The sequence below is a fragment of the Chrysemys picta genome, chromosome 12 (assembly GCF_011386835.1).
Source record: "Chrysemys picta bellii isolate R12L10 chromosome 12, ASM1138683v2, whole genome shotgun sequence".
Taxonomy (NCBI): Eukaryota; Metazoa; Chordata; order Testudines; family Emydidae; genus Chrysemys; species Chrysemys picta.
In genome coordinates this window covers 31,989,097-32,013,327 of record NC_088802.1, presented here as the reverse complement: position 1 = coordinate 32,013,327, position 24,231 = coordinate 31,989,097, and the positions used below count along the sequence as shown (strand labels likewise).

The following is a 24,231-nucleotide window of genomic DNA, read 5'->3' as shown; positions in this document are numbered from 1 at the left end:
GATGAACAACACACTCATATTCTGCAGTTAAGTACCTCAATCTGTATTCAGGCTCATAGACTCATAGACTCTAAGGTCAGAAGGGACCATTATGATCATCTAGTCTGACCTCCCGCATGATGCGGGCCACAAAACCTGACCCACCCACTCCTGGAAGAATTCTCACCCTTGACTTAGCTGTTGAACTCCCCAAATCATTATTTAAAGACTTCTAGTTGCTCAGAATCCTCCAGCAAGCGACCCCTGCCCCATGCTGCGGAGGAAGGCGAAAAACCTCCAGGGCCTCTGCCAATCTACCCTGGAGGAAAATTCCTTCCCGACCCCAAATATGGCAATCAGCTGAACCCCGAGCATGCGGGCAAGATTCTCTAGCCAGACCTTCTGGAAAAGTTCTCTGTAGCAACTTTTAATATCCCATCACTGACCAATGTTATCAACCTATTGACTACAATCACTGTAGCCCATCAAACCATCCCCTCCATAAACTTATCAAGCTTGATCTTAAAGCCAGAGAGGTCTTTCGCCCCCACCGTTTCCCTCGGAAGGCTGTTCCAAAACTTCACCCCTTTGATGGTTAGAAACCTTCGTCTAATTTCAAGCCTAAACTTCCCGACGGCCAGTTTATATCCATTCGTTCTAGTGTCCACATTAGTACTGAACTGAAATAATTCCTCTCCCTCCCTGATATTTATCCCTCTGATATATTTAAAGAGAGCAATCATATCCCCCCTCAGCCTTCTTTTGGTTAAGGTAAACAAACCGAGCTCCTCGAGTCTCCTTTCATACGACAGATTTTCCATTCCTCGGATCATCCTACTGGCCCTTCTCTGTACCCGTTCCAGTTTGATTTCATCCTTTTTAAACATGGGAGACCAGAACTGTACACAGTACTCCAAATGAGGTCTCACCAGTGCCTTGTATAACGGAACCAGCACCTCCCTATCCCTACTAGAAATACCTTGCCTAATGCATTCCAAGACCGCATTAGCTTTTTTCACGGCCACGTCACATTGCCGACTCATAGTCATCCTGCGATCAACCAGGACTCCGAGGTCCTTCTCCTCTTCCATTACTTCCAACCGATGCGTCCCCAGCTTATAACTAAAATTCTTGTTAGTTATCCCTAAATGCATAACCTTACACTTCTCACTATTAAATTTCATCTTATTACTATTATCTTATTACTTATTCCTATTACTCCAGTTTACAAGGTCATCTAAATCTCCCTGCAGGATATCCCGATCCTTCTCCGAATTAGCAATACCTCCCAACTTTGTGTCATCTGCAAACTTTATCAGCCCACTCCTACATTTGGTTCCGAGGTCAGTAATGAATAGATTAAATAAAATCGGACCCAAAACCGAACCTTGAGGAACTCCACTGGTAACCTCCCTCCAGCCTGACAGTTCACCTTTTAGTACGACCTGCTGCAGTCTCCCCTTTAACCAGTTCCTTATCCACCTCTGGATTTTCATATCGATCCCCATCTTTTCCAATTTAACCAATAATTCCTCATGCGGTACCGTATCAAACGCTTTACTGAAATCAAGGTATATTAGATCCACCGCATTTCCTTTATCTAAGAAATCTGTTACTTTCTCAAAGAAGGAGATCAGGTTGGTTTGGCACGATCTACCTTTCGTAAAACCGTGTTGTAATTTGTCCCAACTGGCATTGACCTCAAGGTCCTTAACTACTTTCTCCTTCAAAATTTTTTCCAAGACCTTGCTCATAACCCCACAGCCTGATTTGCAGAGGTGCTGAATACCTGCAGCTCCCATGGATTACACTGGGTGCAGTAGGGGGCCTATTACACTATTTCCCAGGCTCCAATTGCCTAGCCAAGCTCCTAGGATCCCCCACTTTCCCTAAAGACCCTCAGTCAACATCATCCCATTCACTAGAGGGGAGCAGAATCACTGTGCTGCATTTGCCCACGAGAGTGTCGCTCACTAGTGTGCTGCCTCCACAACATGCCCAGTCAGGCCAATGAGAGAGCAGGAGCCTGGATCGCCATATTTTTGCATATCCATGTTGGGAGGAAAAATTTTAGGGCTCAATGATTGAAATGCCCCCAAGTTTCCAGGGCCTGATCCCCACAGCCTGCTTTGGAGCAGATGGATACAAATGGGAAACAGACAGACACATCTGAAATAAAATCAGTTCAAAGGATGATAACCAGAATAAGACAAAATCCTTCTGCAGCGTAGAGATTTCAATGGGGGCAGGTTTTTCAAAATCTCTCCCTACTGCGCTCTGTGATGCTCTTCCCTGTCCCTCTACATGAGCCTGCAGGGCACTGTCCTCTGGAGCTCCTGCAGTCTGAGCAGCTTGCCTGACCTCTCCCCTCATGGACTCTCCATCTCAGCTCAGATCTCAGCTGCACTTCTGTGAGCCCCTTACTAGAAAGCCCAGATCTATAGGTGGATGTGTACAGAGTATTAGACATAAAACGGGCACAGAGACACCAAAATCTGATATGATTTTCCAGGAGTTGTTTCTTGGGCACCCCAATGGGATGCCCATGTTTGAAAACCATGTTCTCCCATCTAAATGGCTGAGCTCTTTCTGAAAAGCCAATCAGGAGAACACGTGTATGAAAGATGCTGCACAAAATACAGCTCCATATCACAGCCAGCATTGTCTGAAATGCCCATACTGGAATCAGGGCACTGTTCCCAGGGGCTATTGCTCATTCCATCAAAATACCCCTCCCCTCCTCAGCTTTGCTCAACGTGCTCCACGCCAGGTACTGGGGACTGGGCTTGTGTATTGTAGGGGGGATTAGTAGAGCCGCTGAGATGGTTCATTGCACACATTGCTAAGGCTGTCTGTTTATGCACCACTGACCCATTGCCTTTGTTTCACTTGTTAAGGTGCCCAGGGGAGCTTCTCTAAATCAGCTGATGCTTTTGCCTTTGAAGAAGACAGTAGCAATGATGGCCTGTCCCCAGAGCAGGCCAGGAGGGAGGATTCGCAGGGCTCCACAGAATCACCAGCAGGCACCAAAAACTCAGAGGCAATTTCCTCTGCCACATCAGGGACAACTCAGGTAAAAAAAAAAAACAAGTGTTCTGTGGGCAAGCCAGGGCTTGGCCCCGGGAGCCAGCTTGGGGAAGCCTGTCCCCTCTGCCCAGCGAGGGCATTCGGACATCCACCCAACACTCTGAATGCAGGAATATTCTGCACCCCATGGGGGGGGGGGTGCTCATCCCCTTGGGCAGGCGACACCCAGGGCTCAGGAACTTACTGCTGGGTTACTGTGGGGCTGCAGTGCAGAGCCCTCCTGAAAGCTGCTTGCATTGCTGACTCTTCTCTCTCCCCCTCACATGCATGCTCTAGAGCAACTTTTACGTGAGGGCTTTAAACAACCGCCTTCCACCCGTCCACATGGTCATGGGGAAGCGTGTGCTTGCTAGGGAGGGGGCTGATTCTGCCTCCGCCTCAGCGCACACTCAGGAGACCATCCCTACTCCAAGAGTCCCACAAACAGCAATGGGCTCAGAGAGGTTGTGCTCAGTGTGAGCAAAGGAGATAAACTCTGGCCTTGGGAAGCTAGCATAGTAGCCTCCTATATAGAGTGGAGACAGGAGGAGCAATGCCTAGGCTGACCATCCCTTGGAGCTCTCAGACTGGCCCAGGCTGCTTAAAAGAAAGCAGAGATGTGATGTGCCTGGCTCAGCCTTCTTGTACAGCCAGCTGCCCTGGAATCTCCATGGAGTCTAACTGCTTCATTGCTTCCTTTGATCTATTTCTTTGTTGTATATCTGGGCTGGACGGGACAGAGAGAGAGCATCTAGCTCGATGCCACATGCTGTGAAAAGGCTCACTCACTCCCAGCCCAGCCAACCCTGGCAAGGGGCATTCAGGACACATGGGCAGTGTGGTCATGTGGGCACGGAGGAAAGAACAGAGGCCAAATACTTGTGTAGCTTGCAGGGTCTGTGAAGCAGCAAAGGCCCAGTGCATTTCCAAAGTTTCCACTGGTGCCAGATACTTTCTGGAAGATGCTGCAGCAGAATCCCACACACTGATCCTGCAACTCACATGAACAGCCTTTGCTGTGACAGTGCCTTATGTCCAGTTCCAGTCCCTGCCATCACTCAGTAGGGGCAAGGCTGTACCCAAACATTTCTGACCCTTTCAGGGGGTCTGACTGAGTCTGGTTGTAGAAGAGGGAGCAGTGCTTATCTTTCTTCCTGTCCCTAGTGCTCTAGGATGCAAATGCCTTTGCTGTGGCTTCCCCTCTGCCCTTTCTTTTGGTCACTAGGCATTCCATGTTAGTAGTTATTATTTGTATCACTGTAGCACCTAGATTTCCTTGTAGTTTTGGCAGCTTTAAGCATGTCAGCAGCTTTTCCCCTTGGAGACCACAGACAGGAGAGGAATTGAGGCTGAAAGGCCATGAGACTGAAAGGGTGAGGCTTTCCAGACCCAAGGCTTAGCGGGGGGCATGGGGAGTGGGTACAAGCAGACAGTAGAACTGGCTAGCAGCGGGGCTGTAGGGCTCTTCTCCAGACAGCTCAGCTGGAGAGCTGGGCTTTGTTAAGAGGCATCAGTGTGAGGCCAGTGCTTTAACTAGCAGGTTGTCAATCAGCAGCTCCCCCAGAGTGATGTCCCCGGTCTTGATGCGTCTCTGTAACTGCAGTCTCAGGTAGTGGCTGTGCACATGGCTCTGGGGGGAGGCCTTTCCTTCCCCAGCATCTCCCCAGTATTTAACAGTAATTAATACCTTTGAAGGTGATCAATGCCGTGAAAATGGGGGACTGCAGGCCACCCCGGGAGCCACACAGAGCGCTGCTGCCTGGGAAGGAGGATCAGCAGCTGCTCTGGAGATGAAGCTGCAGGCCATGCTATGTGCATGCATCCCCTGTCAACCTCCATGGGGAAAGGGCAGCCCGCAGCTGACAATTCAATGAGCCTTGCCCAGGGTCCCCAGGGAATTTGATCTGACAGGGACTTAATGAGACAAATGGGGACCCAGACTCAGGATCCCGAAAAAACAAACATGCTTTCTCTTTAAATCCACTTGTTAAGCATGGGCTAGTGCAAGATCCCTGGGCAGGACCCACTCTGAGTGCACAGGCTGCAGGCAGGGGAAAGCAGGGGGATATCAGCCTCTGGTAGTCCCAGGGAGCACTGGGGTGTTCTGCAAAAGATCCTGAGCAATTGTTAACCTGCCAGTGACGGATTCTTGGCTAGGCATCTCTTCTCCATTCCAATGTCTTTGTTACACAGCGTACTTAGTATCGGGTACCTCAATTTTCCAAGCACTTATGGCAGGTAGCCAAATGATTGTACATTTGGTTTGTCTAATTGTATTGGCCTGATGAAACCAAAGCAGGGCATCAGGAAGGTTTGCTCTGACTTGCACTGAGAAATCACTGTATTCCAAACAAACTTCTAGGAGAAGATGGATACAACTGCACATGTGAGCTGCCTTGTGGGATATCCCATGAGAGCGATGACTGCAGGGCTCCAGTTAGGAGCAAGATTTCATCCTGTGTCTTAATTTGTTTCCTCTGTTTGACAGAGGCATCTTTGCAAACTGTGTTTTGGTGGCTTGGGTGATGTAAATAGTCCCGAGGAACAGAATCCGTCGGTTCTCATGGTGCTGGAGTGTTTAATTGCTGGTGCCGTGACACCAACAGCTGCCCATGTACAGACTAGCTCTGGTGCGTGTGGGTAGTGAATGGGGTTTGACACCAAGCAGGGGAGGTCTAAAACCTCGTCCATGCTCTCCCTTACTCCCAAGGCTGGAGCATGGGCAGAGAATTGGAGTGCCCGAGGAGACACCACCCTCAGAGGTGAGATCCAGGCTTAGAGCTCACTCCTGGTACGAGAAGTACTGGAGGTAACTGGTGGCTGTGCAGCAGCACTTTCATTAGTGCGGGACCAAGGGCCTCTGCCTACCCATCAGGTTCAGTGCTTCAGGTCTGGCTACACCGCAAGCTGGAGGTGTGATACCCATGGTAGCTTGGAGGCAGCTACAGAGCTAACAATAGCAGCGAAGCAGCAGCGGCCCGAGTAGAGGAAGGACTAGCCACCCCGAGTATGACCCGTCTGAGATACTAGGTACATACTCAGGGTGGCTAGCCCCTCCCACCACTTCCACTGCTGCGGCTACACTTTGGTTTCTGGCGAACTAGTGTGAGTATGTCTACCTGAGCTGGAAATGATATCCCTGACTCGAAGAATATCCCCACCTTGGATGTGATAACTCCAGAGGCTGCAGAGCCATTGCTGCAGCCCACACATGCTCTGCCCTGAGGAAGGCAGCCAGTGCATGTTTAGAAGGATCCCCATCAACACCGTGCCAATCAGCCACAGACCGCTGGGACGCTCACGCCCACTTAGGGTGCTGGCTCCATGACTAGAGAGGGAAAGTTTTCCCACACATGATAAGGTTTCTTAATGCTGCTTCCTATACTCCTGGACATTAGGTGCCACACGCTAATGGTGACTGATTCTTGATTCCAGGATCATTCCCACAGCTCTGAAAACAACGTGACTGACGTGACATCAGTGCAAAACAGCCAGTGTGAAAGCCCAAAGCAGGTGAACGGCCAGCAGAGCCCATCCCTCCCGGTGCCTGCGGTGGTGAAGGTAACGTATCTACCCCGTCGCCTTGCAAAGAAAGACAACACAGCTAGCTGAGTTTTGCTGATTAAAGTTTAGCTACATTTTCTTAATGCACTTTAGGAGCCAGTTTCAACCCACAGTAACGAAACCCTGCCCCAAGGCTGCATAGGCACATATGTGCCTCTTCAGAAAGTGCTGCTGTCCACAGGAAGAGGGGATTTTGATACTAATGCACATTTCACACAATCGTAGAATATTACAGTCATGGTAGATAGATAGATAGATAGATAGATAGATAGATAGATAGATAGATAGATAGATAGATAGATAGATAGCCTCTCCTGCAAGGTGTGGCTTACACCTCCTCCCTTCTCTCTGGTGCTTGCTATCACTAATATTAGGAGTAGCTTCTCCCCTCTACTCACGTGCGCTGGATCCTGGGTTCTTTTCTGGCACCTGGTGTCTCCACCCATGGTGACTCCTCACTAGGTCATGCAAAGGAATGACACTCCCAAAATAACAGAATAACAAACTCCCAACTCCTCCCCCGCTCTGGCTCCCTCCCTGGCACCATCTCAGGCAGATAGTATGCCAAGGCTGAGTCCCGAGGCGGAGCACCTGCAGCATTGTGGCACTGGCTGGCTTAAATAAAAGTCCTCTAATTTTATTTTTCACTCCTAGGAGGGGCAGGACCCTCTCCCAATCCTACCAGGCTCACTGCTCCCTGGCCTGGGATCCTCCTGGGGTCTCAGCTGGCTCTCGGTAGCCAGGCCAGACCTCTTTGCAGGATGCTGTCACTGCAGGGCTGGAGCTGTCAGATCCATGCAGATAGATCTCACAGCAGAGCCAGAATGCCCTGTGGGAGGAATGGCAGCTCAGCAGGGACACCTAGCTTCCAAACCAAAACCAAACTTCAGCTATTTCTCTGAGTCAGGCTGTCCCCTGCTAGGGGCTATGTCCCTTGTCCACTTGTTATTGCTTCATGGACTGCTTGGTCCAGATCACCTCATGCAGAAGTCTCCCTCTTGGCCCACCAGGGTTCCTTCTGTCCCCACCCCAGCTCAATGCATGCTGGGAAATGGGGTCAGAAAGCTCTGGTAGCCATTATAGTTGTAGTCCTTTCGGTAGGGCCCCCTTGGGTGTGTCTACTCTGCACACAAAACCTAGTCTGTGGGATCCGGGCTTATGGGCTTGGTGTTTCCAAGCCCATGCTTGAGCGTCCACGCTGCATTTTAAATCTGGGTTTACAATTGCTGGACCCTGTCTCTCAGCGTGTCTCAGGCTCTGACCCATCTCCAACAGGGTCCTAGAAGCCAGGTACTTGCTGACCAAGTCAGACTGATTTGTAGGGGGGTGGAAAGGGGCTTGTGCACTGCAGCCCCACCCAGCCTCCAGATATGCAACTCTTGGCTCCGTAAATGAGAGTGCATTGTCTGTTTGTGGCTTCTGAGCCAGTGCAGAGGGAGGAAGCAGCTAGGACCCAGGCCATGGGACAGACTGGCTTGGTCCCTGTCCTGAAAAGCTTGACAAGGAAACAAATGCAAGGCAGGACACGGGCCAGCAGCTCCTAGCGTGACGATGTGAAGACTCTTGATGAGCAGAAGAGACGGGAGGCTGATTGAAGAGAAGGGTGTAGGGGGAGAATTGAAAGTGAGGTTCTGGGCAGGTGGGCTTTAAAGATCAATGCCAATACCCTGAATGGCACCCAGAAGTGAGCAGAAATCCATGTGGGCTCTGAACAGCAGGCAGAATGTGCTTATTATGCCCAGCAATACCAAGAAAGCAGGCAGCCACATTCTGCACCAGGACAAGGTTCTGAGTGGTCTTTGTGGGGACCCCCAGGCTGAAGGGACTGCAGTGATCTAGTCTACAGAGATAGCAGCCACCATCACCACATCAACCATAAACATGTCCTTCTGATCACCTCCACCAGCTGGGAGTGTAGGAGAAATCCCTGCTCCAGAAGTGCTCTACATGGTGAACCTCACATAAGGATAAAAGATGTACAGTGCTCCTCCATCCAGACCATCAATCCTGAGATTCTCTCCAGATGCTACCAACTAGAACCACCTCTGTCTTGTCTGGACTGAGTCTTTGCTTAGCTTGTGTTGCGGATTGTGGGGGAGTTAGGGCCCTGCACCCCTCTTCCCGAGATTCACTGCGACTCTCAGCCAGCCAGTAAAGCAGAAGGTTTATTTAAGGCCAGGAACACAGTCTCAAGCAGAGCGTGTAGGTACGACCAGACCCCCTCAATTAGGTCTCTCTGGGAGGTTCAGGGAGCTTAGACCCCAGCTTGGGGTTCCCTGCGTTGCACCACCCAGCCCCAACCGAAACTAAACTCCCAAACTCCTCCCGCTGCTCCTCTCCTTTGTTCAGTCTCCCGGGCAGAAGGTGTTAATTCCCCCCACCCCCGTTCCTGGCTCAGGTTACAGCTCAGGTAGCTTCCTTCAAGGGAAGTCCCACATCCCCACTGCAACCCCCCTGCAACATTCCCAGGTCAAATCTGCCCTGCTCCCTGCTCCGTCACAGCTTGTTCCCAGGCAGGGATCACCTGGAAAAGTTTGCATGAACACTCTCCCTGTTCCCACTGCCCAGGACATGTCTCACAGCACACATTGCTGTCCTGAAAGACCACTCACCCCTTCACGCTGGGATCTCAATATCATGGTCATTGTTTTATTAGAGTTATCAGCATGCCAAGCCTCAGGGTCACACAAAGGAGTTCAATACAGTGCATTAGAGGGCTGGGCTCCTCGCACTCAGAGGAGCACAGTGTGTAGTGTGTGACTTCTTAGTCCCCTGGCAGTACACTGAATTAGGCTAATCAATGTAAATGAGTAGATGAGTAAGAGGACTGACCTCAGATGAGGATTTTAGTTGCTTTAGAGAGAGCAGCTTTGGGTGCCTCACTGAGCAGGATTATGCAATGTTGCTGTAGCCATGTCAGTCCCAAGATATTAGATTAGACATGAAAAAGAGCTCTGTGTAGCTCAAAAGCTTGTCTCTTTCACCAACAGAAGTTGGTCCAATAAAAAATATTGCCTCACCCACCCAGTATCTCTGAGCAGGAATTAAGCCTTTTGAACAAACAGCTGTGAGAAGAGAGGATGTTATTAAGTCATAATACCTCCTCTGACACTCTCAATTCTATTCTGCTGTCATGCACGGGCAGATCTCCCAATGCAACATGATTAGTGGACACCAACTGGGAGGTCCAGGAATGGAAAGGAAGCAGAATATCAGAGTCACACTCTGCCATGCTGACCTGAGAGCAGAACTTTAACCAGAGGAATGCAACTTAGTAAAAGTTAACCAGGTCCTAGGTGCACGTGTTATCTATAGCAGTGGTCTCCAAACTTTTTTGATCGCGCACCCCATCAGTAAAAAAATTTTGAGCACACACACCCTGTTTCCAGCCAAACTGTCGAAGCAAAAAAAAAAAAAAAGCTGCTCGGCCTCCCGGCCGAACTGCTGAAGGGGAAAAAAAAAAAGCGGTGCTGCTCCGGCGGCGCTCCTCCTGCTGCGCACCCCGAAGGATCCTCTTGCGCACCCCACTTTGGAGACCACTGCTCTATAGTACAATGAAATGCACTAATTCAGTCTATAAGTCAGCCTGTAATCCTCAATGCCCAAGTGACTGCAAGGCCTGGTATAAAGCTTGTTTGCTCATTCAGGAAAGACAATGGGGCCTATCTCTGCTTAGTTTGCTGCAAGTCCCCTCATTTTCCCAGGGCCCCCCGGGAGGGGGTAAGTGGGGCAATTTGCCCCGGGCCCCGCAGGGGCCCCCACGAGACTATAGTATTCTATAGTATTGCAACTTTTTTTTATGGAAGGAGCCCCCGAAATTGCTTTGCCCCAGGCTCCCTGAATCCTCTGGGCGACCCTGCATTTTCCATTGACTTTAATGATCTAGGTAATTGCACACTGGGATTTTTTAATGGAAGAATTAAAATCAAAAGAGTGAAAACCCCAATTATTGTCCTGCTCTGCTCAGGAGACCACAGGTCTGGTGTGCTGCTCTCCCTGCACGAATAGAACTCCCCAGTGGATCCCATTTAAGAGCTACCATGAGGGTCAAGGAGTAGAATTGTGCCCTGCGAGAGGCCCTGGATATTGAATTCTGACATAGTCTCAATGTGGGCAATTCTCTAGGTTCTGAGTATTAGATAGCCCCACCAGCTACACAGAGAGGAAAAAGAATACAAACTAGGAATGTAAAATTCAACATAAAAGGGAAGCTCCTTGTATACTATTGGTACATCTGGTGTGACTGGGAGCAGGTATGTCACTTTAGTGATTGTCACTTAGAGACAGGAGTGGTCTCCAGATTTGGGGCTTTGGCATGTAGGCAGAGCCATGGAGGGGAAGGACATCTTGGGGCTCACCATTAGGATCAGGTGACAGTGATGAGCTGAGGACATTATTCGTGGAGGAATTCTGCACCACTGCACATGCGCAGAATTCATATCCCCCACAGATTTCTTTGCTTTCCTGCAGAAAAAATGACTTTCTGACAGGGAAGCTGCAAGAGCAGTCACGCACCACTCCCTAGCACAGTAGGTACATCATTTCACGCACCCGGAGCAGCTGGCAGAGAGGTAAATCACCGCGGGGCTGGGGACACCCCAGCCAGTGGCTTCTACCCTGAGCCGGGATCAGCTGCTAGTCCCGGCTGGGCTGGAGGCAGGAGAGGACAGGACTTCCTCTTCCCCTGCAAGGAGTGTCTGGGGCTGTTTCAGACCCAGGCCCAGAAACCTCCCCCAGCTGCAGGAAGCTCAGCATCCTCCCCTGCATCCTGCCCCCATCACTCCTCAACTGTGGGGGGTGGGGTCACTGGGGCAGCTGCTCCCCCATCCACCCAACCCCCGTGCATCTGGACCTCCCATACCCAGATCCCCCTGCCAAGCCTTACCATGTACATCCAGAACTCCCCTAGCCCTCCATACCCAAGCCCCACCTCAACCCCTGCATCTGGAGCCCCTCTTCACGCAAACCCCCTGCCTCTGGACCCCCACCCCTGCACTCAGACCACCACCCACTGAGCTCCCTCCACTCAAACCCCCACCATGATGCCCCAATCTCTGCACCACCCTTAGCCCCCACATCCAGACCCCCAACTAGCTGCACCCAGACCTCCACCCCACCAAGTCCCACTCCCCCACACCCAGACTCCTCCACTGAGCCCCAACCACCTTCACCTGGAACCCTCTGCAGAGTCCCATTGCCCCTGCACCTGGAGCCCCCCCAACGAGCCTCTGTGCATCCAGATCCCACTACACTTAGACCCCCCCCCCCACTGAGCCCCTACATGCTTGGATCCTGCCTGGTTGAGCCTACCTGCCCTCCACATCTCCTGCACCTGGTGCAGAGGGGCAGGGACCCAGGGTGTTTCTGGGGCAGGCCCAGGCCTTGTGTTGCATCAGGGTCAGGTGTAGCCTCACCACTGTGTCCGTGTCCCGGGGGTGGGGGGGCTGCAGAGTGATCTCCCACCTTCGTGCAGCCAGTGGCCTGTGCTCCTCACTGCCATGCTGGAGCCTCTGCGTTTTTTTATTGACAAATAAAACTTGCAGAATTTTAAAATAATGTGCACATAATTTTTAATTTTTTTGGTGCAGAATTTTTAAATTTTTGGTGCAGAATGCCCTCAGGAATACGGACATGCCCATCCTCTGGTTCTAGGTCTCTAAATTCATAAATGTGAATGTCATCGCTTAGCCAACTCCAGCTCAGGACCTGATTTCTCAGATAACCCCTGTTCTTTTCTCTGTATGACACGCAGTCAAAATCATCCAGTGATAGCAAGAACCGCCACAAAAAGCCCAAGGACACCAAGCCAAAGGTGAAGAAGCTGAAGTATCACCAGTACATTCCGCCTGACCAGAAAGCAGAGAAATCTCCTCCGCCCATGGACTCAGCCTATGCTAGACTCCTCCAACAGCAGCAGCTCTTCCTGCAGCTACAAATCCTCAGCCAGCAGCAGCAGCAGCAGCACTTCAGCTACCCTGGAATCCACCAAGCACAGCACAAGTGAGTCAGCAGCCTGTAAAGAACAATGTCTGCACAGTAGTCTGAGGCTTAGATGTTTTGGGGGGCTTTCTAAGCTCTCCTGCAGGTCCCTCTTCTATGCTTGTGTGCCTGTTGGTGCAGCATAGCAGGGATCTGGGAGCACAGTTTGAAAATGTAGCCCTGGTCACATCCAAAGCCATATTCTGACTGGCCAGAGAGGGATGACAGCCACATAAGACCTCCTTTGATCCCCCCTGAAAATGGACAAGGAAAGATAAGCATCCCCAGTCCTCTCTCTGCAGCCCCAGCCCATGAACTCTGAAGGCTCTTGCTGTTCTCCTTCCTGGGGCTCCCCATGCCCTGCTATAGTGTCTCCAATGTTCTTTACAATCACGTCTAGATGGAGCATTATATACTGAGACCTTAGGTCACCCTTCTAAAGTGAAGAAGAAAGCAGCTATGATGAAGAAGTTAAATCATATTTTGGATGGGCAGGGGCTGTTCTTTGGCCACCCTTCCATAAGTAAGTCCCATTTTCTATTAGTAAATGTGGCAAAAACTGGACACTATTACCAAAAACCTCTCCTTTGTCATTTCAGGCAATCAAGTGAGCAAATGGTCAAAAGTTCAAACTCTTCATCAACTCCAGTCACCAACATACCCCTTTCTCCAGTGAAAACCACTTTTTCCGGACAGACCTGTGTATCTTCTATCAAACCAGGCCCTCTCCCTTCCAACCTGGATGATCTGAAAGTGAGTGCAAATCTCCCATTAATCGTTTGTTAACAGTAATAGTATCTAGCGACACCATGCCTTACAATGAAAATGCTTTGAAGTCTATCAGGCATCCCAAGGTAATAGTGATGAGCTGGCAGGAACCTAAACTTGCATGTTATAGAGCAAGCGAATGCAGCAAAATATATAAGGCATGGAGAAGTGCTAAGTGCCTTTATGTTTCACAAAGTGCTCTGATGTGTCATGAGACAAATGATGCAATGGTACTAGAGAACATGCTATTGCTGCTGTGCAGGAATCCCCTAATTGCCATCAGATTGAGGCAGGTGGTCAGAGCTGTGCAAAATGTTTGCAGGAGAACCCAAAGTGATACCTCCTTGAGGAGCTGTCTGTGAACAAATCCAGGAACTTCTGATTTGAAAAGCATGAGCTCTCACTGCCTGAACTTAAGGACTAGTCCTGTAGCTAGAAGCTGTTGCTGAGTCACTAACTCTTATATAGACCAGCCCCTGAGGGAAAGGGAGGGGAATAAAGACTCACACTAGATTGATAAAACAATGAGGAGTCCAGTGGCACCTTAAAGACTAACAGATTTATTTGGGCATAAGCTTTCATGGATAAAAACACACTTCTTCAGATGCATGGAGTGAAAATTACAGATACAGGCATAAATATATTGATTATGTGGATCATTATTGATTGATGTGGGTCATTTACACACACAATTCTTTCAGGTTTTGTTACTTAAACTCAAACATGATTAAAGTCCCAGGCCAATCTCTTGCGGAACGAGGGATGTGTAAAGTAATCCTTATTATTCAGAGACATGAATAAGGATTAAAGCAAGTGGAGCATGTGTGTAATGAAGTCCTGGCTGAGTCATCTGGGATGCCTGAACCTGAGCCATATGGATCTAAAAGCATGAACTTCTGTTAGCTAACTAGCCTGTTAGCTAGCTCATGGCCAGTAGCAGACTCATAAACCTCTATAGGAGGGCCAGCTGCTAGCAGGGACACCAAGCCCCATGGTGTCAGCCTGTGTTCCATGAGAATTACTGCACTGCTATCCACATTATCCATTCACAGCTCCGGCTCTCCACTTATAGCAGCTCTGGCTGCTGGAAGGAAGAATGTATTTCCTCTGCTGGGACACAATGAGGCTGTTAAGCTGTGCATGGTGCTTCTAGTGACTTTGAGTAGTAGTGAGGGGTGCAGCTCAGTCCCATCAGGCAGGAGGCCAGGAGAACGCTCCCTGGGGGAAATATTCACAGCAGGGTATTTCCCCACAAGTGTATAAGGAGTATGACAGTGAGGGGAGGTGCTGGAAGTGACTATCATTAAATGGCTGGCTCTGCTTCTAGGTGTCAGAACTGAGGCAGCAGCTGCGAATAAGAGGCCTCCCCGTATCCGGTACGAAAACGGCACTGATGGAACGTCTGCGGCCCTTCCAGGACTGCAGTGGCAGTGTGGTGCCAAACTTCAATGAAATAACAACAGTCACCTTTCCAGTCACCCCAACAAACACACTGTCCAACTACCAGTCACAGCCCTCGGCCAGCATGCTATCCAGCAGCTTCTATCAGTTTGGCAGCACCAGCTCCTCCCCACCCATCTCCCCAGCATCCTCTGACCTTTCCGTCAGTGGCTCTTTACCAGACACATTCAACGATGGACCAATGACTTCTCCACAGTTTGGTCTCCAACCATCCCCTGTGCATGGCAGTGCTGAAGAAAGCCTAATGGGCAGCATGAATGGAGGGAGCATCCAGTTGGAACTGGAAGGGATTGACACAGAGAAAGACAAGATGCTGGTGGAAAAGCAGAAGGTTATCAATGAACTGACGTGGAAGCTGCAACAAGAGCAGAGACAGGTGGAAGAGCTGCGGATGCAACTCCAGAAGCGAAAAAGGAACAATGGCTTGGAGGAGAAGCAGCCACCCACCCAGCATTTCTTCGGTGTCCCCATCAAGCAAGAAAACACAGTATCCAGCTGTCCATTCTCATCAAAACAAACTGCCTTGAAAGCCCAAGCTAACAGCTTGGATAAACTAAGTAACTGTGGGACGCCGCAGCTGCCTCACATTGTAAACAGCCTTTGCATGGAGTCAGCGGGCCAGAGCACCATCACCTCCTCCACGTTTCTAAGCCCACAGTGCTCTCCACAGCATTCTCCACTTGGGACTGCAAAGAGCCCACAGCATATCAGTCTGCCACCATCCCCTAACAGCCATTACCTTCTCTCTGTGTCCCCTGGCTCTCAGGGAGAAGGGCGCAGTGTTTCCCCACAGGCCAGCAATCGACTTCGCCCAGCACCGGTAAGTGGGGAATGCACAAGGCTAATGCCATTCTGTCCTATCTCGATGGAGATTGCACTGGTATTAAAAAGAACAGGAGTACTTGTGGCACCTTAGAGACTAACAAATTTATTAGAGCATAAGCTTTCGTGGACTACAGCCCACTTCTTCGGATGCAGTGGGCTGTAGTCCACGAAAGCTTATGCTCTAATAAATTTGTTAGTCTCTAAGGTGCCACAAGTACTCCTGTTCTTTTTGCGGATACAGACTAACACGGCTGCTACTCTGAAAACTGGTATTAAAGGTTGCTTTGGGGGTTGCTTGTCCAAATCTCTCTGACCTGGGAATGAGGGTGGGCACAGGCCATTCCATGAGCTCTCCAATGTGCTCTGGCTCTGACAACCCTGGAACACCAGAGGAACAGCCTGTCCTGCAGCACTTCCACATCCTTGCTCCCTGTCCTGCCTGGAAGCAGGAAGTGCAGCTGCCCCTAAAATGTATCACTCTGGCAGAATTGTAAACTGGCCCATGTGAGCACAACAGGGCCTCACAAAACAGACTGGGCTTTCCCCTGCAGCTCGGGCACTCACAGAACAGTCTTTGGCTTGCGGCATGGGAGCCCAGGCTCAAAGCGCATTTGCAAATGGGAGTTCTCCAGGCAGAGCCAAGGGTTCCATCCCAGGAGCAAACAGGGCTAGCATGCTCAAAGTAGGGCAGTGGTGAGTGGAGTAGCATCTGCTCCGTCTCCCCTCACCAAGTTGTAGGCTGCATCTTTGTGACTCTACAAAAAGCAGTGCCACAGGTCAGGAGTCCTGTGTGCCTCTCTCCAACCTGGGCCAGCCGGCATACTGACTTCCTTGGAGAGAGCAGCAGGAGTGCCAGGGAGAGCACATCACCCAAGAGCCTGAGTGTGCTGCACAGGGTGTGCCCAGACACAGCCATCACTCCATGCAAGCTGCCTCCTCGGTGCCTCCACCACACAGGCTGAGGTCAGAGTAGCTGGAAGGGCCAAATCCTGAGCACATGCAGTGACCAGCTCCAGTGAGTTTGCCAAGACCCTGGTGACACTGGATGTGTTCACAGAGCTGCTCACGATCGAGGGACAGTTAGGAACAAAATCACAGGAGCAACATGGGCAGCAGCAGTACAGCACAGGAAGAGGAGGGCCACTCTGGGAATCTGGGGGCACAGGCAGTACGGTTGCTTTGGGGATTGCTTATCCAAATCCTGGGGGCCCTAAGCAGGAATATTTTGGGGGACCACCTACACAACACATATAAAAAAAGCAAATAGGGGGGCCGTTGAGCTGCTTGGGGCCCTAAGCAATTGCTTAATCAGCTTATACCCAGCACCAGCTCTGTCAGGGGAGACTGCACACCATTGCTGACGTCCAGGGATCAGAGATCATGAGTCAGCCCCAACCCCGAGCCGTTCATAGCGCTGACGCTGTGTATTTGGTTTGTCGTGTGTTGTGCGCCCCCCTGCCATTCCTGGGGGGGGGGGCAATCAGTGCTGCCAGTGCCCCCAGCTGCACTGGGGAAGCAGGTTTTGGCCCCTGCTGCAGGAGCTCTCACCCTACACTGCCAGTCCCTGCCCAGCAATGAATGCTCCCCCCCCCCAACAGCCCCAACCCAGACTTCAGTCCCTTTCTGCTCCTCCTACGGCTCTTCCCCCTCCCAGGCCTGGGGGCTGCAGCAGGGTCCTCTCTCCCTGTTCCAGGCTGGGGACTTCCAGGTGCCCCTCAACCCCCTCTTCCCTGGCCCAGGCGGAAGCTGCAAGGCAGGGGGAGGGGAAGAGGAACCGTCCCTTCTCTGTTGCTCACAGGGGGAGAGGCAGAAGGGGGTAGGACCACCTGGAGCAGCTGGGTTCTTTATCTCCCCCTCCCCTCCTGTGAGAACGGCTCTGGCTGCTGGGGGCGGGGAGCGCTGCCTGCAGCAGATCTGATTGGTTGCTAACCCCCAGAAGGTGGGCTGATAGGGCATGCAGCCAATCAGCATGCTAAAATTGCCAGGAAGTTGGAGCTTCTTGTCTCATCACAGATGGCTCCTATACAGCCAATCCTATAACAGCAAAAACAGTGCAAGAGCTGGGACTGCTGTGGGAGTGACATGGGGCAGGGGGTGCTGTGGAGTGACTCAGGTGGGAGGGCCACTGTGGGAGTAACGCTGGCAGGGGAGGGGGCCTGTGGGGTTGATGGGTGGGGGAGGGGGAAGCTGTGGGTGTGACAAACTCAGGGAAGGGGACCCTGTGGGGGTGGCAGGCATGGGGGAGGGGGAAGCTATGAGGGTGACACAGGCAGGGGGAGGGGGCTCTGCATGAGTGGCGTGTGACCCCTCCCCCGGTTCAGGGAGACTAGGCCCCTGTCCTGCCCCATCTGCCCAAGGCCCCCTCACTCTCGCCCACCGGGGCCAGAGGAGTCCCAGATGGCTGGCCTGCCCCGCCCCGAGTGCCAACCTGCCCACCCAAGCCACACCAAGTCTCTTCCCATCTGCCTAAACCGCCCTGAGCGCTGACCTGCCTGCCCAAGCCACTCCAAGCTTTGGCCGGCCAGAGGAGCTCTGAGGCCTGCTGGGTCCTAGCCCCAGGGCCATGGCAGGAAGCATTAGCGCAGGTTTGGGGAGGCTTAGCCTCCCCCAGCCTCCATTACATGCCACCCATGAGGCCCTGTGGGGGTGACAGGCAGGGGAGGGGGAAGTTGTGGCGGTGACACAGCCAGGGGGAGGGGTCCAGTGGCGGTGGCACAAGCAGGGTGAGGGTGCGCTGTGGGGGTGACTTAGCCAGGGAGGGGGCACTCTGGGGGTGACAGGCAGGGGGGAGAGGGCGCTGTGGAGGTGACACAGGCAGGGGAAGGGTCATTCTGGGGTGACAGGCAGGGAAGCAGGGCACTCTGGGGGATGACTGTGGGAGCAGGGCACTGGGAGTGACTGGCAGTGGGAGGGAGAAACTATGCAGGTTGCAAAGGGAACAGGAGACTAGTGGGTGAAACAGGGCGCAGGAGGGGGCATTAATTTTGGTGGTAGCACAAGCAGTGGGAGATGGGTACTGGCAGGTGTGACACAGGCAGTGGGAGCGGGGCAGTATTGTGGGGTGGCACAGGGAGCGGGGTTGTACTGTGGAGAGCAACAGAGTCGCAGCCCAGGGAGTAGGTGTAATTATTGGGGTTCCTCTATACCCGAAACTCCTAGGGTGCCAGTAGCCTGTCAGCTTGAAGACAAACACAATAGATGCTTCAGCAGCTAGGCCTTGTAGCCCAGCCTCGGAAGGTCACATACCCACTCAGGCATGTGGCTAAGGGAAAGGGTTTTACTAGGCTGGCAGGGAAGGGGCGAGGTTGTAAATACCCAGGTACAGAGGCTTAAACTGTTATAGTTCAAACTAAGCAATAGCAGTGTGTGCGTGGGGCTTTTCAAGCCTCGTGCCTGGGGTGCCCTCTCCAGTCCAGTCTCTATTTCAGCAAATAAGCATTTGGGGGTTACCAAGCCAGGCTTAGTTAGTGTCTCTCATTGGGCCACTCTGCACTGGCTCCCTGCCCAGCTGCTGTCGCTCCATATACAGTCCACACAGTCTTGCACCCAGCTGTGATGTCCAGCAGTCACAGCCTGTTCCACACACAGCTCTGTTCCCTTACCTGGCCTGGGGGAGGGGATATGCAGTGGGGAGTGAGCTGATGGGAGTTGTAATCCTCTTCTTTGTAGCTCCATCACACAGGATTGTACCACAGGGAGCAGGGAGCTGGGTTGTATCATGGGGAGCAGCAGGGTCATGGCACAGGTGGCTGGGTTGTACCATGGGGAGCAGCAGGGGGAATGGCACAGGGAGCTGGGTTGTACCATGGGGAGCAGCAGGATCATGGCACAGGGAGCTGGGTTGTACCATGGGGAGCAGCAGGGTCATGGCACAGGGAGCAGGGGCACAGTGTCACCATTTTAATTTCCAAAGTGGGCTCTAATCATCGCCTGTATTTTAGGGCCTCCTGTATTTGCACTCGGGTCAGCTCTGCATGCCCAGCTGTGTGTGTGAATTAGGAGTGTCTGACTCTCCTGAACTGCATGTGCAGATGTCAGCGTTTGGGGGCGTGGAACATTTGCAAGCCCAAAATTTCCGATTGACAGCATTTGGCATTGTGGGTGGAGAGAGGCTGGAGCTGCATATGGGGTGCCCTGGGGGGCACTTCACCCTACCTCTGCAGTTCCAGTCTCTGGTCACATTCTCTTCACGTGGCTAAAAATCAGACACCATAACCCAGGCCCACCTATAAACAATGTAATCAGGGCAGCTCTTCTGTTTTCTGAGCTCCCTGTTCCACAGCAACCCCCTCCTCTGCCCCGATGAGAGCGAGGCCATTGGGAAGGTTCTGAGCCTAACTCTGCTTGGCGTGAGTCCTTCCCAGCTGGGGCTGCCTCTCAGATCTCCAGCTGGGATGTCACACCAGTGCCGGGGGTCCTCACCTGAGGAGGGTGTGTATGACAGAGCAGCACTAATGACCTGTGCTCTCTGTGACATGGATCTGAGCCATTCCTCTGGGTTCCCAGTTGCGGTGTTGATGGGTCACTGAGAATCCTGGTGAAGAAGGAGCTCCAGCTGCTGCTGCTGGGATATGTGTGCATCACTCCCACACTAATCAACACTCCCAGAAATAACACTGCCTGCCACAGTCATGCTGCACCTTGCCATGATAACACCATGGGAACAGGGGAGACGGGGCCAGCCAGCAGGGGCAGAGCAGTCTTGGAGCGAAGTAGAAGGAAAGGGAAAGGAATTTGTTATCTGGAGGGAGGGGGTTGGTAGCTAATCTTTTCACAGATTCATAGACTTTAAGGCCGGAAGGGACCATTCTGATGTTGTCTGGCCTGCTGCATAACAGGCCGCAGAATGCTACCCAGTCACATTCACTGGCAAGAACCCAGTACAAAATGAGCAGGTGTTCTAGCAAGTTTCCCTCAGAACCTCTGCCAAGAAACTCATCTTTGAGTTGCAAGATTCCTGCTAGGCCAGTGTGTGAGCCCTTTCTAAGCAGCAGATACCACTGGTTCTGTAAATGCTCTGTGTCTGTTTTCTGGAGTGGTGAAATGGGTGGGATTAGAAAGAGTGCAGGATAAGACCCGTGCAAGTCATTCCCTTGTGGCTTAATCCAGTCTCACAATATTCTTCTCACCACTTACTTAGGGCAAGTAATTGGGACATTTAAAACAGAATCAGTTTTTCCATGATCATCAGAAGTGAAGGGCAAGAGATTTCAGGCGGAGGGGTCACGTATGACAGTTTTGCAAGGATGTGCTAACCCATGTAAACCAGATCTTCAGAGAAGGTCCAGAGTATTGACCCACTGTGCCTCTAGAGACCCTTTGACAAGGGGCAGTAGAGATGAGTGGTGGGGTTACTGCATCTCCTAGCTGGAGCATTGTCCAGTGATTCAGACAAGTGAGTCATACAACAGAATTTGGGTTGGGTGTCAAAAAACAAGCATCACACTAATTAGCATAAGATCTGGTCAGGATCAGCCAGGGCTGCTGAAGTGTGAGAGGAGTGATAAGGGCAGAGGAGCGGGTTCACCCACCAGTAACGCGGTATCTTTGGGACCTTGCTGTCTATGTTTGGCCAATATTTTTCACCAGCATATTATTTTGCCTGTTTTTGCTCTTCCTCTTGTTCTGGTGTAGGGACATTCAGAGCTGAGCTGAATGCGGGTGCTGAAAGACAAACTGCTCAGGGTCACCTCATGTTAAAATGCACAGGAACTGTGTGTACAGACCTGAATGGTTTCCTCATAGCTAGGGGAACTCATAACTAGTCTCCTGAATCCATCTGTCCTGCCCACAGGCTTGATTTTTCCCTCACTTAGTCTGATTTGACACTGGTGTAATACCATTGACTCCAGTGGAGTTACTTCTGGTTTACACTGGGGTGAGAGGCGGCTTGGGCCCCAAATAAAGGTAGAAAGAAAGGCAGAGAGGAGCATAACCTTTTGCCTGTGGATTGATTACATTTCCCTATATTTCCCCCACGCAGATGGCTACGCAGGCAGGTCAAAAGTTTTCTATTCCATCCCCAAGTTTTTGTAAGTCAAGCCCAGCCCTCTCGGAGGTAAAGCAGCCTCCATCCTATGCGGATGCAGTGAAGCAGGTAACTGCATGGTTTTTATTTTCTACAGGAATAGGTTTTACCATTTTGATCTTGTTCTGTTTTGGTTGAGTTTTATGGAACTAGTGACTGTGGCAATTACAGCACATCGCCTGGTCTGTGAGTGAAGCAGGCACATTTGATGTGTATGAGAAATAGCTTGAATTGACATTTTAGGCCTAAGTGCACAAAAGATGTTAGGTGCCTAGGAGATCACTGTGATCCACAAAGCCTGAGTTGGATGCCCACACTCCCTGTCCATTGAATGAGGGAGTGAGGAGCTTTAGACTCCAATCCACAAAAGCCAGCATACTAGGCATGAGCTAGCCAGTGGGAGAGACCAATGACGGGGTACGTGGTCAGAGGTAGGTGCAAACACTGTCTTGGCAGTAGGTGCCTGTGCTGTCAGCAAGGATCCCAGAGGGAAGGAGAACAAGAATAACCCCAGAACTGTTAGCCTAGTGGTTAGGGGGCCTTACCAGGGATGTGGAAAGCTCCTCTTTTGTATGAACTCACCTGAGGGCCCGAGTGGTAGAGGCATAGGCGCCAACTCCATGGGTGCTCCAGGGCTGGAGCACCCACGGGGGAAATTGGTGGGTGCTCTGCAGCCAAGCTCCCCGCCCCAGCTCACCTCCGTCTGTGTGCTGTCCCTGCTTCTCCCAGCACTTGCCTCACACAGCTGTTTCGCGGCATAACAAGCTGTGGGGGGAGAAGCGGGAACGCGGCCCACTCAGGGGAAGAGGTGGGGCCAGGGCAGGGATTTGGGGAAGGAGTCCAATAGGGGCAGGGAAGTGGCGGAGTTGGGGCAGGGATTTGGGGGAAGGGGTTGGAATGGGGGCAGAGTCAAGGTGGGGCGAGGGGGGCACGAGCACCCACCGGCACCAGGAGAAGTTGGTGCCTTTGGGTAGAGATGGGTAGCTTCTGAGCGTGCTTGTCAGATTGGGTCCTGCATGTGACTTACGCGGCCAAGCACCTCTCTTCCCCCAGTTTGTGAATTTGCCCCAGGACATAGGTGGGAGATCGGCACCCAGATGCCCACGGGGGGCAGGTGCACATGCCCAGTGGCAGGAACACAGGCACTAGGGAACTTTTACTGCATACTGTTAGGTGCTGAGTAACCGTAGGCACCTTTGGGAGCAACTGGAGTTTTGTGCATCGCAGTGGTCCAGAAACTGGGCCTTAGCTGCTTAATGCCTGTTGTGCATCCAGGCGTTAGCTGCTAACTATTGTCTCAATGTGCAGAAAAGCATCAGACTTGATTTTATTTGAATACTGTGCTGGTGAAAGGTGCTAGGCTAACAGCCCTGCGGACTGAGGCCCTGGTCAAGCAGAGCAGAAGGGGCTAGTGATACGCGGAGCTCCAGTTTTTGGTGCCCAAGTTGAGACACCTCAAATGGATGTGAGGTCCAAGGGGGGAGGAGGGGAAACTTTGGAAACTTGGCCCCTTTGAAGTGTCCCAACTTGGGCAGACCAAATCACTAGTCACTTTGGAAAACCTTGGCTTCTGTAGTTCGACCCAGAGCAAATACAAGCTTGGCCTGCTCTGCCCCCTGCCAGAGTGCCTCAGCCTTATGCCTGAGGTGGAGAGGGTAGCTCAGTCTCCATAGTCCATTTCGTCCCTCGCATCGCATGAGACTGCAAACAGGGTGCCACTTAGTGCCAGCTGTGATGGTGGATAGTTGTTCCATTGGTAACTAGACTGAGACCACCAAACTCATCCCACGTGGGCCATTGGATAGCACTAAATATTGGCACATAATGGCTGGGGGACGAGGAGTTGTTTTGTATTTAAATCAAAGGAAACAACAGGGAAAGTGCATTTCGTCAGCAAGGCTCGGCTGGCCAGCAGAGGGATGAGGGCAGAGGGGAGCAGGCATCTTGCTGGGGCAAGCACTGGGTGTGCTGGGCACAAGAGTCCCAAGGAGGCTGTGTGCACCCAACTTGGTCCTCAGGCTCCTGAAGCCCAGGTGCAAAGCAGAGGCTGATTTAAATGGTTGTCAAAGGTGGCTGTGCAGTGACCATGGAGCCTATGAGCTTAGTTCTACCTGCAGGGAGGGGACAGAAACCAGCTTATTGCTCACTAGCCACAGCAAATTAGGAAATCGGGAGCCAAGCACATCCACACTGCATGGAGAATCTCACCTTTCCAGCACTCTAGGACTAGCAAAGCTGCATCTTGTGCTCTGGCCCCTGGCCTGAGAAACCGCTTCTAACCCCCTGCTCTCCTCTTGTGGTGTTTTGCTGCAGCAGATGACTCGAAGTCAGCAAATGGACGAGCTCCTGGATGTGCTGATTGAGAGTGGAGGTAGGCAGAGATTTGATACCTTACACACAGTGCCCTTGCTGGAAAAGCATGCTCAGCGCCATGGTGATGAACATGGGACCGCGAGAGCCCCATTGGAGCTGCCTTCTTTGAGGCTGCCATCTTGCAGCGGCTTTCCCTGAGGAAGGAATGGCTGAGGCTGGTTTTAAAGATTTGTTTTCCATTACACAAG

At 51.7% G+C, this 24,231-nt stretch overlaps 1 protein-coding gene across 22 annotated transcripts in view; it reads left to right on the top strand.

Moving 5' to 3' along the window:
* Positions 1-24,231, top strand: part of MYOCD (myocardin) — a 489,253-nt gene that overhangs the window by 459,693 nt on the left and 5,329 nt on the right. For 11 of the 22 annotated variants that reach the window (XM_065562668.1, XM_042841230.2, XM_005305127.5 and 8 more), the window contains 7 exons: positions 2,877-3,052; positions 6,481-6,606; positions 12,362-12,609; positions 13,188-13,341; positions 14,684-15,637; positions 21,626-21,739; positions 23,984-24,041. In XM_065562668.1, the coding sequence (XP_065418740.1) occupies positions 2,877-3,052; positions 6,481-6,606; positions 12,362-12,609; positions 13,188-13,341; positions 14,684-15,637; positions 21,626-21,739; positions 23,984-24,041 (1,830 nt within the window). The remainder of the gene's footprint in view (positions 1-2,876; positions 3,053-6,480; positions 6,607-12,361; positions 12,610-13,187; positions 13,342-14,683; positions 15,638-21,625; positions 21,740-23,983; positions 24,042-24,231) is intronic. The other 11 variants (XM_065562669.1, XM_005305128.5, XM_065562673.1 and 8 more) reach the window with 8 other exon arrangements.